Below are 16,788 nucleotides of genomic sequence, written 5' to 3'. Positions count from 1 at the left end.
ATGGATTATAGATGTTTCTCATTGTTTAAGGGGGTTGGTTGCAAGTTGTTACTGATCATGATCAAGAAAGTGTATTCAAAGGAGGTTAGATTCGGGGATCTTTCTGAAAAGAAAAAGGGGGGAATACAGGAATGACAGGGAAAAGGATAGATTGCTGAATCTACTTTAATCCTAAAAATAACTATTAATCTCAAAAGTTTACATTGGTATGGATTTTTATATATTGATACAAATTTTAAAGTTATTTTTGTTATACTGTATATGTTTCTACTGTTAAGATATTTTTGTACACTGATACAAATTTAAGGTTATTTTTGTTATACATGTTTTTATTTTTAAGATAGTCTATCTATGCAGCTAGTTTGGTTATGTAATGTAAACTTTTAGTCCTTGAAAGCTATTTAAAATAAGAAATACAAGTTAATAGTCACCCATAATTATCAGATTTACAGTCATGTTGGTATGTTTTCAAGGTCATACAGAGACATATTTTAGATAGGTGACCTTTAAACACTTCAAAGACTATAGAATATTCATTTAAAATGTTTTACTAGCATAAGGCTTTTCTTGACAATGAGACACATCTGCTCCTGGCAGCAACCAGCACTGATCTACTTCAAAAAAGGATGATGGGCAAAAGCTAGCCATTTGGGAAAGAAACTGCCCTTGCCTCGACTGCTAACAATGATGTCCAAACTGGACATGCAGGACACAAAGAAAAGCAACTGACTGCACAACTTTGCCAAGACAGGGTAAGACTTCTGCAACCCTAAGAATTTGTAAACAAAGAGCAAAAAAGAAAAAGATGGCTAGATTACTCTATTTTAGTAGTAGATCCCTTGCTTAGTATGTGTGAGGGCCCCTGAACTCAAATCTCAGTACCCTGCCCCCAGTAGGGTGGAGACAATGGTGCTACACACCAAGAACAAATTATCTGAAGTAGGAATTTATAAAGCAATTTTTATTTACAATAGCTGCAAACAAGACTAGTGTCTGGTCCAGAAGAAACCTCATTTTCCCAAATTCCAAAAGGCAGTCCAAATATTTAGAAATGGACTCCACCTGGACCATAGGATTTCTGGAGGTTGGATAAAAGCCAGCATTCCTCAGGAATATGTAAAACTGGTTCCCCTCTACTAGAAGGATTTCCCTATCACTGGAAGAAGGGATAAATGGCCGTCTGTGGTGCCTATTGGTGCAGGTCTCTAGGGCTCCCTCAGTATCACAAGTACCTGTCACACACTTCAGAGTCTATGCTGCTGTCCTAGCTCCTCCCCTCGCCCTATCACACCGACTTCCAATGCTCTTGTAAATCATCGATCTAACTCTTTGATCGTAGGATTTGTGTGTATGGAAAACGTGTCTGCTCCTCAGTCAGTTTGATTTCAAAGATTTGTATACAAGTCAGTTTTTACACTGTATTTATTAAGGTTGAAGGGTTTCTACAATTAACTTATTTTTACCATAGGGGGGGAAAATGTTTTATACACTCCATATATTAACTTAAAAGGGATATTTATATAAAGATCCTAAAATGGAAATTGAAAAATGTTTAAGATGTGTTCATTATGTATAGTGTTCTGCCTGCATGTATGCCTGCAGGCCAGAAGAGGGCACTGGATCTCATTACAGATGGTTGTGAGCCACCATATGATTGCTGGGAATTGAATTAAGGACCTCTGGGAGAGCAGCCAGTGTTCTTAACCTCTGAGTCAATTCTCCATCCTGGAAATGTATTCATAAACCTTACTTGGCAAGTCTCTTTAAAACCAAGAACAATAGGTCAATGAGACAGTTTGGTAGGTAAAAGTCTAATGGCTTGAGTTCAATTCCTGGATCTCAGTGCAGAACAGGTCTCAAAGAATTACTCCATACACGTGTAGTGACATACGTGCACCCATACCCCTACACACAAACCATAAACACAGTAATAAAAATTAAGCTGAAACACATAATGTTCCAAAAAACAAAGCAAAAGGTTTCCACAAAATGCTTTATTTCTCTAATAGCTATTTCTTATAAATAACTTTGGCAACATTAACAAAATAATAACTTTTATTTGAAAGAGAAGCAACAGACTTCACAGAGTAACAAAATAGTAATCCTGACAGGTATTTTGTACATGTGTAAACAAAACAAAGTGACATTGCTTTAAAAATACAGAGCTATCAATATAAAACAGAAAGCTTCTGAAGACTCAGTTAACTATGTGTTATAGGCACAGAAATGGACTTAAGCTAGCTCACTTCTAAGACAGAACCAAAGCTCTTGCTGATGATATTTCTTCCTGAAGTTCTGTGACTAGGAAACTTTGCTAGATTGCAGAGGGAAGAAGAGAGGCGCAGCGAGAGGTACTCTGCCCTCAGGGAGAAGAGATGAATAGGACTTCAAAAGCTGGGGCAATTTCTAGTCACTCTAAAATACCCTGACAAGCTTGATAAACCACGTCTGAGGTAGCCAGCCATGCAGGCTTGGGGGGGGGGAGAGAACCGTGAGGAAGGGAGCAGCCTGTGCAGCCTTGGCATCAGGAGGAACAAGGCTGATACAATAGGTCAGAATAGTGCAGTGGGGGTGGCGGGGAAGGTTGGGAAGCAGTGGGGAGATGGGCTGGGAAGCGGCAGCAGATGGTAGCCATAGGTAGGCAGGAGCCAGACCCCTGGGGCCTCCCTTGGCAGTAAACAACAATCTCTACTCCTTAGGAGCATGCTTTAGTGGAACAGCAAACTACAGCAATGGTGCTGGTGACACTGAGATCTTGCTAAACACAGGCCTAAGGTGGTTCTTATTTTTACCATAGACAGTACACAAATCTGCAGATTCATTCACACACAGTAGGACAAACAACACTTACCACGTCTAAAGGCAAGGTACAGGGGTAAAAAGTTAGTGTGCCTTGGCTCAACGAAACTCATTGCAAAGGCCTATCAAAACAGTAAAGATGCAGCTCACAATCGATCAATGGATCAAGCACAGAACAAATAAAAACAACAAATGATACTGGCCACTTCTCAGCTCCCTCAGTCTTAACAGAGATGCCAAAGCCTGGTGATGACCTCATCCCAGGAAACTTCACTAGACCAAGGGAGGAAAAGTGGAATAGAGACATCTAAGGGACACATCCCTGCTGCCCCTTTCTTCTTTCTTCTCTTCAGTTATAAGGGACAGGATCTTGCTGTGTAGTTAGTTTGTCCAGGAACTGCTCAACAGACCAGGCTGACCCTGAGCTCCAGATCCTTCTGCTCCAGGCTCCCAGGAGCAGTTATTACCAGTGTGTGCTACCACATCCAGCAAGATAAGGTACCTTTAAACAAAGGGAAACACAGGAGATTTCTCCAGACCCGTGTTTATAACCAGCATGCATCCAGACTCCTTGACTGATGAAAAGCAGAAGCTGGGCACCTGGGCTAGACATGGAGGAACAGTAGGTGGCGCTAGACCAGGCTCAAACAGACAGCTCTGGAAACTACTAATGCTACTGAAGTTGCTGAGGCCCAATCCTCAGAGGGCGCCCTACAGTTCGACAAAGAGTTGTTCCTCCTAGTAACTAACCAGCTAAGTAGTATGCTATATTAGATGGGGGAAAGCAAATCTTCATTTAGGACATATCTTGCACAAAAAGTGCTTCAAGTAAGATCCAAGCAATATTAGTGTCATCAACTGGGAGATTATACATACAACAAAGGGAAAGCTATTCATTATAATTACTCGAATATGAGGCAAGACACAAATTGTGACTAGGGATCTAGTTCAGTGCAGAGCCCTTGCCTGACACATGTAAGGCCCTGGGTTTAATCCCTAGCACCAACTGGGGATAAGTTTAAAAAAAAAAAAAAAAAAGCACCACATCACCAAACTTCAAGCTTCACATATTCAATAACTGTAACTTACACACACTATGAAAAATGTAGTGAAAAAGTTCCATGGTGGGTGTAAATTCTAGTCACCCTGGGTTATTTTTTTTCCTTTTTTCTTTTTTTTTTTTTTTTTTGTTGTTGTTTGTTTGTTTGTTTGTGCTATGTCTAATACCATTGGGCAAGTCCCTATTACAGCTTAAAAGTAGAAACTGAATTCAGCCCAGGCCATAAACTGGACAGATGCCATTTTTTCTGACCCTTTTCAATGAACAACTAAGGTTCAATACACTTCAAGCTACAAATGCCAAGGGTTCTTCCCCAGGAAAAGACAGCACACTTTACTGCTGTGACCCATTAGAGTATGGCCAGTTCATTCTTCAAACACAGTGAGCCAAAACCGGGGAGGAGTGCATGAATCCAAACTCCCTAAATATTAGGGGATAGGGAGTTCATGGACACCGGTTCCCAGTCTACTAATTACTGTTGCTGCCTCACATGGCACTAAGGATACACAGCTGTGCTTTTCTTGTCTGTAGGGGCCTTTCACAAAACTAGGGAATTTTACAAGAAGGGCTTGGCCTACTTGGATCTTCTTTTGGGTAAAGACATCAGGCAGTATTCATTCTTTGGCTCCAAGACTGGAATGAATGTGTGCCTGTCTACTTATCCGCACTAAACTATTTAAAAAAGACAGCTCTCTCCATCCTGTAGCAAATGTTAACTACCAATAGATCTTCACGGAGAAGCAGGGCCTTGTGAGCCCCACCAAATCCCAGACTTTCATGTAGAAGATCTCTCAAGCCTAGGTGTCACATGAAATACTAATAAATAGGTTTCACCTCTGTTTTCCATTCACAAGGATACAGGCCCAAAGACCTTGCTTGTGTTGATCCAAACAGTATGAAAACAGATATATTTTAAATAACACTCACTATTCATTCAGAAAATACTGTAGGTCAGAGAATGGGGTGGTAGAGAACTTGCTTATTACTTGTGAGGCCTTGGATCCAGCCCCCATCACTAACACAGAACTAAACAAACCCTCACAAAATAAAAACAAACAAAAACCCTGCATTATCACAAAATTAAAAAAAAAAAAAAACAAACCAGTCCACCTACAAGTAAGTTCATCATCTTGGTTCCTAATGAATAGCAAGTGTATAGTTTGTCCTCTTATCTCTATTGAAGATAAGAATTTGGGGTGCTCACTTAGGTTAGAATTAGTGGGACCTTTTTGAAGGTCTGCCTTGAGATTTGGGGGAAGATGGTTCCCAGTCAGTTGTGCTCACAGTGATTGATGCTACCTTCACAGATTCCGACTCAACAGGCTCCGCTGATACCTGAATAACAACCTTCGTATCAGGAGGCAACCCTTCCAGCTGTTTAGGTTTCTTAAACATTTGGTGGCACCGGGTTTTATGCTCCATTTTTTCCTTGAAGGTTAAGAACTGTAGCCGACATTTAGAACACTGGTGACCATTCCTTTCCCAGTGGCTCCTATAATGACACATGTATGGAGTTCCAGTTTTGAAAATTTTAAGACAAAACGGACAGAGTAGGTTCTTAGTGTTTACATGGCACTTTCTAAAATGTGTTTCCATGTCAGCAAAGATGGATGACCTGTACTTACAGACCTGGCACACATAGGGCAGTTCCCCAGGCTTGTGATTATCCTTCATGTGCTGTAAAAGAACTTGATCTGTTTCAAATGACAAGTCACAGATTTTGCAGACCGTAGCCGGGTTGGGGGCGGTGTGTACGCGGTCAACATGACACTCCAGGTGGAAGGGTGAGGTAAACTGCCGGTGGCAATGCTGGCAAGTGGTGTGATTCTCCCAGCCGTCGTTCCCTTGCCTCTCAAGTTCCACATGGTGTTTGGTGTGGTTCATAAATTTGACATTTTTTAGAGCTTTCAAACAGTAGGGGCATTTGAAGGTCGTGTGAGTCTTCTGTTCTGGCTGCCCGTCTCCTTTATGCTGTCCATAATAAAAGTCGCTAAGTAGCAAAGTCAAACTTCCTTTCTTGGGATCAAAGGTCTCTTGACTTGCTAGACTTGAAAAGCCCACTTGTGCCAATCCATTTTCCTGTTGAGGGCATACATTTGTAGGACTGGCATGGACAGAGTGCTCTCCGTTCACAACATGGTTTAAGGGCATGGGAACATGACTGGCAGGTGTACTCGGCTGAGGATTCGAGGTAAGGAAAGTGCCTGAAGGGGACGATGCTGAAGAATGGTCATCTATAATTTCAATAAGCTCAGGCCTCTGTGGATTTACGACATTCACTCCAGAAGTAGAATGGCACTTCGATACGTAAGAACTCTCATTCATATCTCTTACTGAAAGTGCTGCCCTTGTGGGACTGTGCTTCGAACTTGAGAACGTAACCAAAGGGGAGCTCTCAGGAGAGCTATCAGGCACAATTTGTGGTGAATTACTTCTATAGTCGGGTTCGGACAAAGGCTCAATAATAATAGGACTATCTGTTGACCTTGACTCAGCTGGAGATGCCGGCAAGACAATCACTGTGTCCGAGCTGGGGGCTGCGGGAACCGAGGGCTGTGGTCTTTGAGTAGCAGTTGTTCTAAGGCGATTTCGCTTCCTTTTCAACCGTGAACCTGGAGTGACTCTGTTCAAAATGTTTGAGTTAGTAGGTTTTGAATTTGAACTCACGCCAACGAATATCAGTTCAGAATCTTCTTTTACATGCTCAACCCCTACAAAGATCAGCTCAGCATCCTCATCGTGGCCTTGGCTGGGTTCCTGCCCTTCACCACACAGCATGAAGGACCGCTCCATTTTAACGTTTTGGTTCCTGACAGGTGTGGTCACAGGGTCCAGTGCTTTCTCTATACACAGTGTCACCTGAGTACAAACACATTACACATCAGTAAGCACAGAAAAAGGACTTCTTTTTCTCATCAAAGACTTTGAGGTGGCTATAAACATTTAGGACACTGTTACCCTTCTACCCCAACCTTTCAGGCCCAAACCTGGGCAGGAGGTGTACCACCCATGGGCGCTGTTGCCTAGGAATCTCAACCAGCCACCTATCTCTAAGCAGCTACCAGACCCAAGCAGTAGCCCCATCTGCGCAGTCTCTTGGGTGAGTCCTCTCACCCCTAGTTGCCTCCTCTCACAGCCCCCACCCTCCAGACATAGGTTCAGCAAAGAGCCAAATCCGCCCTTTCTCTTAGTGAGTCTGCCCCAGGGCCTTTACCACATGCCACTAAGTCCAGGTGGGGCCTCATCTGCAAGCTATCTTAGCCCAGGCCCACTATGTGCTCTTTGAGGTTGAGCCAGTTACTGAACCTGCGCTGCCCTCCAGGCCCAGGCCCAGCCAGGAATCTCACACACCAGAGGACTTTCCTGGACTTCATGCCCCAAACAATCTTACCCTACCCTTAGATCTCTACATCACACTGCATTACACCAGTCTCTCCAGGCAACAATCAACACTGGGTATCCCAACTAACCTGCTCACTCCAAACTTGTCTTGAAATCCACAAAGCTCAGATAAAAGCAAAAACAGAATCAAACTTCTACTCCACACACGAAGTCTAGAATCTCACATCAAACACACAATAAAGAAATAAATTCCCAGGGCTGCAGAGATGGCTCAGAGGTTAAGAGCACTGTCTGCTCTTTCAGAGTTCCTGAGTTCAATTCCCAGCACCTACATGGTGGCTCACACTCATCTATCATCTACAGTGAGATCCAGTGCCACCTTCTGGCATACATGCAGAACACTGTATACTTAATAAATAAGTCTAGGAAGGAAGGAAGTGTAAGGAGTATGGTTTTTCCTCCCGCTGCCAGTCTGGTCCCGCCGCCGCACCAGCCCCAATTAACACACTGAGACTCTGTATTAGATATAATTCTGTTGGCCCGGTACTAGTTTCATATCAGCTAGCTCTGTCTTAAGTATTAACCCATTTCTGCTGATCTATGTATTTCTCTTACCGGGGAACCAGCCAGCATACTGTTTTCTCCAGACTCTCCATCCTGACCCCTTACTACTTCCTCTTTCCTCTTTGTCTCCTAGTCCCACCTATCTTGCTTTCCTATTGGCCAACAGTGCTTTATTCATTAAACTAGTATGAATAACATATACAGAATGACATCTCCCATCACCTCCTCTTTTCTGTCTAAATAAAAAGAAGGGTTTTAACCTTAACATAGCGAAATATATCACATAACAGTTATCAAATAAGAATCACAGTTAACACTATTTAGTCCATTAACATTTAGGAAGATTTAAGAAACTATTTTATCATCTATCATATATTTGAGTCTAAAGTCCTATATGTAACTTATCTTTAATCTTAACTAAGGAAAACTATAACCATAACTATTTGTCTTCAGCACTGACCACGCCCATTGGGGGTGGAGCCATGGGCGGAAGTGACCTGTGGAAGGAGGTCGGAGGAAGAGCCCGGAAAAGCTCTCTTCTTGGCGTGACTCGGACAGGAGAGCATCGAGTGGAATTTCCTGGTGTTCATCTGTCTAGGTTGTAAGTTATTTCTCCCTGAATAAACATCTATTCGGCCTATTTGTTTATCCTGATCCTTATTTAACCACGATAAGGAAGGAAGGAAGAAGTCCCACTTTCAAGCCCTGTTACAAAATAAACAGTATGGCTGGGTGTTGGTGGCATATGCCTTTAACCCTAGCACTCGGGAGGCAGAGAGGTAAGTAAATCTCTGTGAGTTGGAGGCCAGTCTGATCTACAGAGAGAGTTCCAGGACAGGTTGCAAAGCAATACAGAAAAACCCTGTCTCAAAAAGACAAAAAACAAAACAACAATAACAAAAACAGAAAACAAAAAGACAACATAGACCTCTTAAAAGCTACCAGTTCTGTAAGAAATGTCCCAAAAGGAACTGTCAAGACTAAACTCGGGACACAGAATTTAAAAGAATAATTATAAACAAAGAATTTGACAAATCCAAAGAGGCCACTGTTATGAGCCATTTCGAGCACTTTCCTGCCAGCCTGGAACCACAGCCACATTAGCCCCAAAATAACACACAAAGTTATAAAGCTGTTGACCAATGGCTAGATCTTCTTATTGGCTAGCTCTATCTTAAGTATTAACTCATTTCTATCAAGCTAAGTGTTTCCACGTGGTCTTACCGGAGAGAGGGTCCAGACCTCTTGTCTCACGTCCTACATCTTGACTCCTCTCTACTACATCTTAGAGAGTCCTCCTTGTCTCCAAGTCCCACCTATCTTGCTTTTCTATTGGTCAACAGGGCTTTATTCATTAACCAATAAGAGAAGCATATATAAAGAATGACATTTCCCATCAGGCCACAAGCAAACACCTCAATGAACTTCAAGAAGACAGAAATAAGAAAACCCCTTGGATACCCTAAGAGTTTCTCCAGGTCCTATTTCCCAAGTGTGTGGTGGTATTATACTTTGCTTTCTGTTGCTGTGACAGACACCATGACTAAGATCAACTTGAGGAAGGAAGAGGTTTGTTTCCTCTTACATCTCCCAGGTCATAATCTATCTGATTTGTAAAACCGGGATTATGTTCCAATAGTTCTGCATTTTTTCTACAGACTTAATTTGAAGAGCTCTGTCTAAATCAGGAAATCTGGAGGCTAAGAAATGATTTGCAGCAGCTGTCATTTAATACCTTCAACAAAACAGATATTAAAGCAAGTTATATGAAGCCTTAGTATACACAAGCACACAAACAATGGTTACAAAAGGCATGGGTAAACATTTGTAATTCTAGCACTCAAGGCAATTATGAGGTCAAGGCTAGCAAAGTAAGATCTGCCACAATAAAATAAAAAGCAACAAATTTTTTTTTAAAAAGCTGCTCAATGGCCAAGCTTAGTGGCACATACCTTTGATCCTAGCACTCAAGAGGTAGAGACAGGAAAATCTCTTTGAGTTTGAGGCCAGCCTGGTCTACAGAGTCTACATAGTTAATTCCAGGACAGCCAGAGCTACGTAATGAGACCCTCTTGTGAGAGGGAAAAATAAAAGCTTTCAATAAATTACTACTACTACTCCTCTTTAAAACTGCCACAAAGCAATGCAAAATGCAAGCATAAACCAGCAATTTCTGAAGATCTCAAAAAAAAAAAAAAAAATTAACCCAGTGTGTACCCTTCAAACCAACATTATCTTTTATTCAATTACATTTTTATTTATTTACTTGTGTGGGTGTACATGTGGAGGTCAGAGAAAAACTTGCGGGGAACTTCCTTCTACCATAAGGGCTCTGGAAATTGAACTCAGATTGTCACACTTGGCACCAGTGTGTATCTTTACCCACTGAACCATCTCACCAGGCCCAGCATAACCTATAAATAATCTATAAAAATTAAAGTAGCATCTAATATGTATCATGCATGACATATTATTTTAACTTGATTATTAATATCTAATTTGTTACATATCATTTATTCCTATAAACACCTAGGAAGTCAATTAAAAATATATCCTATTAAGAGTAATAAAAATTATCTGCTCTTTTCCTCATTACTACTTATTTCCTTATTACTATTTTCCCAAGCTGGTAAAATACATATAAAGCACTAAGAAAACAGTGAAGGCATGAAACTTGCAGTCTGTTGTGTGATACATAGTATGACTTACAACTAAAATTTAAGATCAGTTACACACACACACACACACACACACACACAAATGCTTCCTGACATGACAATAATGAACTAAACCTCTAAACTGTAAGCCACCCCCAATTAAATGCTTTTCTTTATAAAAGTTGTTGTGGTCATGGTGTTGCTTCACAACAACAGTAAGCCTAAGACTGCAAACAAATACAAATCTAAATCAGAATGATCACATTCTCCCTGGTGTAACAAATATCAGAAAATAATTTGAGAACTAATATGGCTATTAGGCTTCGGCAAGAACAAATTTTGTAGCACCCCAAAATTTATTATATTGAGGGTTTTCACAGAGCCCTAAAAAACATGATTCTTGAATTTGAGTTTAGATATGATTCTATTACATAAGAGGTCCTAATGATGCCACCAGAAAACTTATAGAAGTGATAAGCACTTCTAGCAAAGGTGCAGGATACAAAATTAACATTAAAAAAAAAATCAGTATGCTTCCCATATACCAATGACAAACATACTGAAAAAAAAGCCAAGTAAACAATTCCATTCATAATAGCCTCCAAATGAACAAAAACCCTAACTCTAAAGACCTCAACAATGAACGTTTTAAAACACCAAAGAAATTGCAGAAGACATTAGAACACAGATAGACCTCACATGAGTTCAATTCCCAGGAGTCACATAGTGGCTCAGGGCCATCTAGTGTGGAATCTGGTGCCCTCTGCTAGTATGCAGGCATACATTCCGGCACAACACTGTACACATAATATATATATATATATATATATATATATATATATAGAGAGAGAGAGAGAGAGAGATACAGATATAGATATATACATATTTTTTCTTTAAATAATATATATGTAGGTTCAGTTTAAACAGAGGCATCCTACTACATGGGGGGGGACAAATAATACTTCCTCTAGAAGACATGTTATTAAATAAAAATCCTCGTCCCTGTGTTCTTGATGTGAAAAGCTCCAGGGGCTCCCCAACAACACAGGCTACAGCCATGGCTTGATTGTTTGCCATAGCTAGATGGTAAGACCTACTGCTGAAGACACCCCAGAGTTTGGTAACAGGATACACAAAAACCATGCTCAAACTGACCTAGAATCCTCCTCTCTGATGGCTAGCTTTCAGCACTTGTAAGGTACTACACAGGCCACAGGACAAGTCATTCTTAGCTTTGCCTGCAAGCTACAGTACTAGACAGATGAGATGTGCCTACTTGCTCACTGATATAATGTTATGTTACACAGGCATCCCATTGGATGCCTATAGCCACAGCCCTTAGGAAGGGAAGTCTAAAATCAGGAGTTCAAGGTAATTCTCAGTCTAGGATATGTGAGATCCTTTCTCAAAAAAAAAAAAAAGAGGGTAGAGACTAAACCAATTCAACATTTTACTGCATTAACTGAATCTTTTGTTTTTCAAGACAGGGTTTCTCTGTATTGCTTTGGAGACTGTTCTGGAACTAGCTCTGTAGACCAGGCTGGCTTCAAACTCAGAGATCCGCCTGCCTCTGCCTCCTGAGTGCTGGGATTAAAGGTATGTGCCACTAACACCTGGCACATTAGCAGAATCTTAAGATACCTGCTTCAACTCACTTTTGCTTCCCACAGAGTCGCCCATAATGTTTACTTTCTTTTTCAAGATTTCAGGTGAAACCATCATATATCCCACTTCTTCCTGTTTGAGCAAGCAACTTAGAAGGTTGCAGAATTACTTACAATAATACATGGCCTGAATTTATCATACTCAGAATATTCTGAGTCTCTCAGGAAATTCTAAACAATTTATTTTGTTTGTTTTGGGTTTTTTGGGGGGAGGGCAGGATCTCATTATGCAGCCCTAGGCTGTCCTGATATTTTATTTGTTCTGTTTTGTTTTGTTTTTGGGGGGGAGGGGGCAGCAATGTAGCAATGGCTGTCCTGGAACTCACTCTGTAGACCAGGCTGACCAGGAATTCACAGATGATCCTCCTGTCTCTGCCTCCCAAATGCTGGGATTAAAGGCGTGGGCCATCATCACCGGATGGTAATTTTTATTTTATCAAAGGAGCGAACAGGAAACAGAAAACAAAGGAGAAAAGGACCCTTCTCTTACCTCAGGTATGCACTGTAACTTTTAATAACTTCTGGGAGTCCAAGAGGTGAGAGTCACATGCCTGAGGTAATCAGAGAGAAAAAAACAAAAACTCAAGATTTAGTTACATTTTATGTTAAACGATTTTATTCTATTTCACTACTTACTAGCTATTTAGATACTTTAGTTTTTCGTTTTGTTTGCTTTGATACAAAACACATTTGATCCTCACATCTCCACTTACCAAGTACTGGGTGAGGACCACCACAACCTCATTGTGAAGTACTGGGAATCGAGTGGCGGGCTTTGTCCACCCTGTGCGAGCACTCGATTTAACTAAGCTACCCAACCCCCAACTCTGTCATTTGGATGCTTATTACAAGCAACCATCCAATGTACCACACCTCTGTAAACAAACAAACAAAGCAAACAAACAAAAAAAACCCCAGCTCACTTGAGCCCTGTTCAAATTAAAATCAGCTACCTAGGAGAGAATCTATTAGGAGCTCTGAGAGCTACCCTGGAGTTCAAGAAGGCACGTAGTCAACAGAATACACAAACAAGATGGTGCTGTATGGTAAAGAGACAAATAAATGGATTTTAAAGTACTTTAAAAAGCCTCAAAGGGCCTGTGGATCTCCAAACTGCGAGTGGGACTCAATTTACAAAACTGGCTTACAGTTTTTGTTCACTGACTTGGCTCCCTAGTTTTTTGAACCCGTCTCAATATGTGGTCTTCCCACGGCCTCCCTAGGGGCCCGGATTACAGGCAGGCGCCGCCGCGCCCTGTGGCAGGATTTTAGGCACCCTAGGAGCCACAAGGGCCCACGTGTTGGGGAAGGCAGTTGGGGGGGGGGGCAGGCCCAGCCCTGGGATGGGGGGAGGGGAGAGATCGTAGGAGGGGGAGCGCACGTGTGTGCCCGGGGCTGCCAGGCGGGATCCCGGGAGGCCGGCCTACCCGCGCTTCCTTCCGCAGAGCACGCAGAAAGCCCTCACCCCGGGATCTGGCGACCGGCCCCTCCCGGCCGTCTCCCCCCCAGAGGTAAGCAGGGCCACACCCATGCCATTACCTCCCCCGCATACCTGAGCCTCCCGGATCGATCGCCTTGGCCCGCGAGGCGCTGCGCGGGGAGCCCCGCACCACAACCGGCCAGGCCCGCCGCTTCATCGGCAAAGCCCAGGCCGCCACACACTCGCCCACGGCGACCTGTGATTGGCTGCCAAGGGTGGACGCGAGGTCAAGCCGCTCGGCTCCAGGCGTAGCGCCGATCTGATTGGTCGCAAGGCCCCTGGGAACGCTCTCCCACTCTGGCACCCCTAGTGGCTACAGCGGGCGAAGGGGCCAAACTGAGACGGACAAGGCAGTGATGATACACGCCTGAGCTCTTGGCCCTGCAAGATATTTGAAAGCCAAAACCAGCTCTTTCGTTCCAGCACTTAGGGGACTGAGGCAGGAGGATTGCAAATTAGACATGGCTGCATGGTGAGATCCTGTCTCAAAAAAGAGAGGGGGCAGGGAGGGGAATAGATAAGAGATAAAGGGGAAAAAAATAAGACTACAGCTAGCCAGGGCCCAGGGCCAGAGACGCCTCCTAGTCTGTTAGGAAATAGTTTGCCACCTGTAGTACAGCTATGACATTCCTCAACTGTGTACTCTTTGCATAAACACACTCACCCGCCAGTTCTCAGACTTTGAGACTGACCAAGCTACTGAGCTTGAAACGGCCTCTGGGACCCATCCAGCTAAGCCTGCCACTGTTTTAATCCAACTGGAAGAAAACTCAGAACAGATGTCCCCCTTTAAAAAAAATAAAAAAATAAAACATAGCATGCTTTGCCTGTGCTTGTTTTCCTACTACAACAGAAAATTTTATTAATTACCAGAGATTTTTTTCCCTTTTCATAATATTTTTATGGATTATTTGGGAATTTCACATCATGAACCCTGAGCACAGTCACTTCCCAGACTTCCCAAGTCTGACCCCACCCTTGTGAGGCCCCCCCCAAAAGAAGAAATCAGACTCCCAGTGATCAGCCCTATAAGGAAAGCTGAGTCCTTCCCCACCTGCACCCACCCCAGAAGCCATCAGTTGTGGAGAGGTATACTTCAGCATCTTTATCACAGTTTTTAGGAGTTCTTTCTTTTTGATGGCTTTGTCTAAGCTGGGGGGAGGGGGGTGGTAGGGTTTGTCACAGCTTTTTATATCCCTCTTTCTCAAGTCTGCAGTCATTGATACCATAGCAAAGGTAGCTTCCTTGTCCTTTAAGATCATGGACTTGCACATAGTTTCTTGGTGACAGCACAAACCACAGGAATCCACATGGACCAGAGAACTTTTTACTATCTGGTAAAAGTTTGGGCCAGTGAGATGGCTCACTAGGTAAAAGCACTTGCTGCATAGATCTCACAAACCTGAGCTCCGTCCCTAGATCTCACAGTGGAAATAGAAAACCAACTCTCAAACGTTATCCTCTGTAAGGTATAGTGCTACAAGCCTTTAAATCCATCTCTCAGGAGGCTACAGCATACCCATCTCTGGGTTCAAGGGCAGCCTGGTCTACAGAGAGTTCCAGGTCAGCCATGGCTACACTGTGAGATACCATCTCACAAGAAAAATAATTTAATAAAAAAGAAAAAAAGTTTTCCTCTGACCTCCCCACATGCATGGTGACATTCACACAGGCGCACACACGTGCGCACGCGCGAGCGCGCGCGCGCGCGCGCATACACACACACACACACACACAGATGCACACATCAAATGCATACCATAAGTAAATTTTTTTCTCCAAAAAGAAAAGTTTGCTCACTCTCAGTTTATTTGCAGCCCTAGATGTGTGTTGGGAAATTTAAGTACTTGTCCCTTACAGCTGTCTTCCTCTCCACCCAGCTGTAGAACTCCTGTGCTCTCAAGGTTGATCAAGCAAGGTGGTTCTCATAACTTTCCAGTGTGCAATGCCCATGCCTTGACCCCAGGTGTGGGTGGTACATGACTTCCTCCTATACTTCGCCCATTCCCTGGCTTGGGTATATAAACCCATTCCTCTCTGTAATAAACAGTGACAGTGGCAGCAGCTTCTTCTTAACTTCTCGTGGTGGTGTTAAGTGTTTCAATCCCAACACCCCTCTGCCAAGCTCAGTATTCTGGCTGCAAGGGCACAGCAGATGTGATGTGTGTAAGGTATGATTGTGTGATTGTGTTTGTATGTGTGTGCACATATGCATGCATGTAAAGACCAGAGGTAAATGTCTTCCTAAGTTATTCTACACCTTTCTTCATTTATTTTTTTTTCTTTTTTGCTGTTTTGCTTTGTTTTTTGTTTTCTTTGTTTGTTTTGTTTTTTGAGACAGGCCTCCCTATGTAGCTCTGGCTGCCCTGAAACTTACTGTGTAGACCAGGCTGATCTCAAACTCAGATATTCTCCTAACTCTGCTTCCCGAGTTCTGGGGTTAAAAATGTGTGCCACCATGCCCCGTTGAATAGAAGCCAAATACTATGCAACTTTATAAGTACTTAAGTATCAGTGGATTCTGATGTCCTCAAGGGACACCTGAAACCGATTCCCTGTGGGTCCAGCAAAGATAACTGCATATGATTTTTGTAAAACCTCTAATGTACCAGGTTTTAGACTGTGGCTCTTGTCCTGCTGTACTTTAGAATTACCCTGGGAGTTTTACGAGGCACCAGTAGCAGGTTCACTCCATCTTACCAGATTCTAAATGACCATACAGCTTCCACCTGGAAAAGGCTAGTGGTTGAGGTGTGACAGTTCCTCTATCCATTTCCTTTGACAGGAGAAAGTCCTTCCTTTTTCCACTTTCAAGCTATTTTTACAGTGCTTGGCCCAGGGCATACAGTCTTCCAGGGGCACTAAACAGTGAGACAATTTGAAAGAGTACTGAGAACAGGAACACACCTCCTCAGATGGCTAAACAATAACCATTATTTTTGCCATCCATCTCAGAGGAATCCAAAAGGATGAGCAACCTTACTGTCACAACACTCTGTCCTCATGGACTTTTATGTTTCTCAGTGTTTCCTGTCAGAACGAATGAAATCATCCATGGAATTGAAGCTGAACCTTGTCTTAGTAGTTTGTCTCAGTTTTGCCCCCAGGAGATATTAGAAATGTCTGGAGGCAGCTTTGACTATCTTGTTGTTTGTCACACTAGCAACTAGTGGGTAGAAGGCAAGAGATTCTGTAAAATACCCTAAAAGGCACAGGACAGTT

At 42.7% G+C, this 16,788-nt stretch overlaps 1 protein-coding gene across 1 annotated transcript; it reads right to left on the bottom strand.

Moving 5' to 3' along the window:
* Window positions 1-1,979: 1,979 nt before the first annotated feature.
* Window positions 1,980-12,642, bottom strand: Znf280b (zinc finger protein 280B). Its single transcript, XM_051186935.1, has 2 exons — window positions 12,577-12,642; window positions 1,980-6,718 (listed from the first exon to the last, which is right to left on the bottom strand). Exon 2 carries the CDS (start codon window positions 6,650-6,652, stop codon window positions 5,075-5,077), a length of 1,578 nt encoding a protein of 525 aa, XP_051042892.1. The 5' UTR covers window positions 6,653-6,718; window positions 12,577-12,642; the 3' UTR covers window positions 1,980-5,074.
* Window positions 12,643-16,788: the final 4,146 nt, after the last annotated feature.

The sequence above is a fragment of the Phodopus roborovskii genome, unplaced genomic scaffold (assembly GCF_943737965.1).
Source record: "Phodopus roborovskii unplaced genomic scaffold, PHOROB, whole genome shotgun sequence".
Classification (NCBI taxonomy): domain Eukaryota; kingdom Metazoa; phylum Chordata; class Mammalia; order Rodentia; family Cricetidae; genus Phodopus; species Phodopus roborovskii.
This window is presented reverse-complemented; position numbering and strand designations above follow the sequence as displayed.

What these genes read in the sequence shown, in the direction of transcription:
- Znf280b (XM_051186935.1), bottom strand. Translation starts at nt 6,652, where the DNA reads ATGGAGCGGTCCTTCATGCTGTGTGGTGAAGGGCAGGAACCCAGCCAA.